At 63.9% G+C, this 1359-nt stretch overlaps 1 protein-coding gene across 1 annotated transcript; it reads left to right on the top strand.

The window, feature by feature from the left end:
* Positions 1 to 19: 19 nt before the first annotated feature.
* Positions 20 to 1352, top strand: LOC113979336 (protocadherin gamma-A7-like; the record flags this gene model as incomplete). Its single annotated transcript, XM_027706756.1, has 1 exon — positions 20 to 1352. A coding segment is annotated over exon 1 (1303 nt), but the record flags the coding sequence as incomplete, so codon positions are not given.
* Positions 1353 to 1359: the final 7 nt, after the last annotated feature.

Raw genomic sequence — 1359 nt, 5'->3', positions numbered from 1 at the left:
CGGCGGGAGCTCTCGACGCAGTTGCGGTGCCGGCGGTGCGGCGGCGGAGATGTGCGCGGCGGGGAGGCGCTGGGGCCGGCGGCAGCGAGTGCTGCTGTGGGGCGTCCTGCTGGCGGCCTGGGAGGCGGCGTGGGGGCAGCTGCGCTACTCGGTGCCCGAGGAGATGCCCAAAGGCTCGTTCGTGGGCGACGTGGCCAAGGACCTGGGGCTGCAGCTGCCGGCGCTCAGTGATCGCGGTGTCCGCGTTGTCACGGAAGGTACGAGGCAGCATTTTGCTCTGCACGGGAAGACGGGACATTTAGTGACGGCCGAGAGGATCGACAGAGAGCAGCTATGCGAGAGTGTGGAGCAATGCGTGTTGCACTGTGAGCTGATAGTGGAGGGGGAAATGAAATTTTATGAAATCGAAGTGGAAATCACGGATATAAACGACAACGCCCCCAGCTTCCGAGAGGCAGAAAAAGACCTGAGACTGAGCGAGACGACAGCCCCAGGGTCGCGGTTTTCCCTGGCTGAGGCTCACGATCCGGACTCTGGACAGAATTCCCTGCAGAGCTACGAGCTGAGCGGCGACGAGCACTTCTCGCTGGCCGTGCAGACGGGCCCCGGCGGGGATCAGCGACCCGAGCTGGTGCTGGCCAAGGCGATGGACCGGGAGGAGGCGGCGTTCCACGAGCTGGTGCTGAGGGCGAGCGACGGCGGCGACCCGTCCCGGACGGGCACGGCGCGGATCCGCGTGACGGTGCTGGATGCGAACGACAACGCGCCCGTGTTCAGCCAGGCGGAGTACACGGTGCGTGTGCCGGAGGACGTGCCCGTGGGCTCCGTCCTCGTCACTGTCACGGCCACCGATGCTGACGAGGGTCTGAACGGGCACGTGAAATACAGTTTCCAGAGAATTTCCCACAGTGCTTCCCAACTTTTTTATCTGGACTCTGAGACAGGAGAAATAACTGTCAAGAAGGACTTGGATTTCGAGGAATCGTCCTCTTATGAACTGGAGGTGCAGGCATGGGACGGTGGAGAGCTCTCTGACACGGCAAAAGTCGTGATCACTGTGACAGACGTCAATGACAACGTGCCTAAGATTTCCGTGCGGTCGGCTCTGAACGAGATCTCGGAGGACGCCCCATCAGGGACTGTGGTGGCCCTACTGCACGTGCAGGACCGGGACTCGGGGGCCAACGGCGAGGTGCGCTGCTCCCTCGACGGGGGTATCCCGTTCCGCCTGGAGAGCTCGCAGGGCAGCTACTACCGCGTGGTGACGGCGAGAGAGCTGGACCGGGAGCAGGAGTCGGAGTACAACGTGACAGTGCGGGCGGCCGACGGCGGGCAGCCGGCGCTGCAGAGCAGCAGGGT

The sequence above is a fragment of the Neopelma chrysocephalum genome, unplaced genomic scaffold, assembly GCF_003984885.1.
Source record: "Neopelma chrysocephalum unplaced genomic scaffold, ASM398488v2 Primary Assembly neopelma1_75416, whole genome shotgun sequence".
NCBI classification, from domain to species: Eukaryota; Metazoa; Chordata; class Aves; order Passeriformes; family Pipridae; genus Neopelma; species Neopelma chrysocephalum.
Note: the sequence above shows the minus strand (reverse complement) of the source record. Positions and strands in the feature narration are given on the sequence as shown.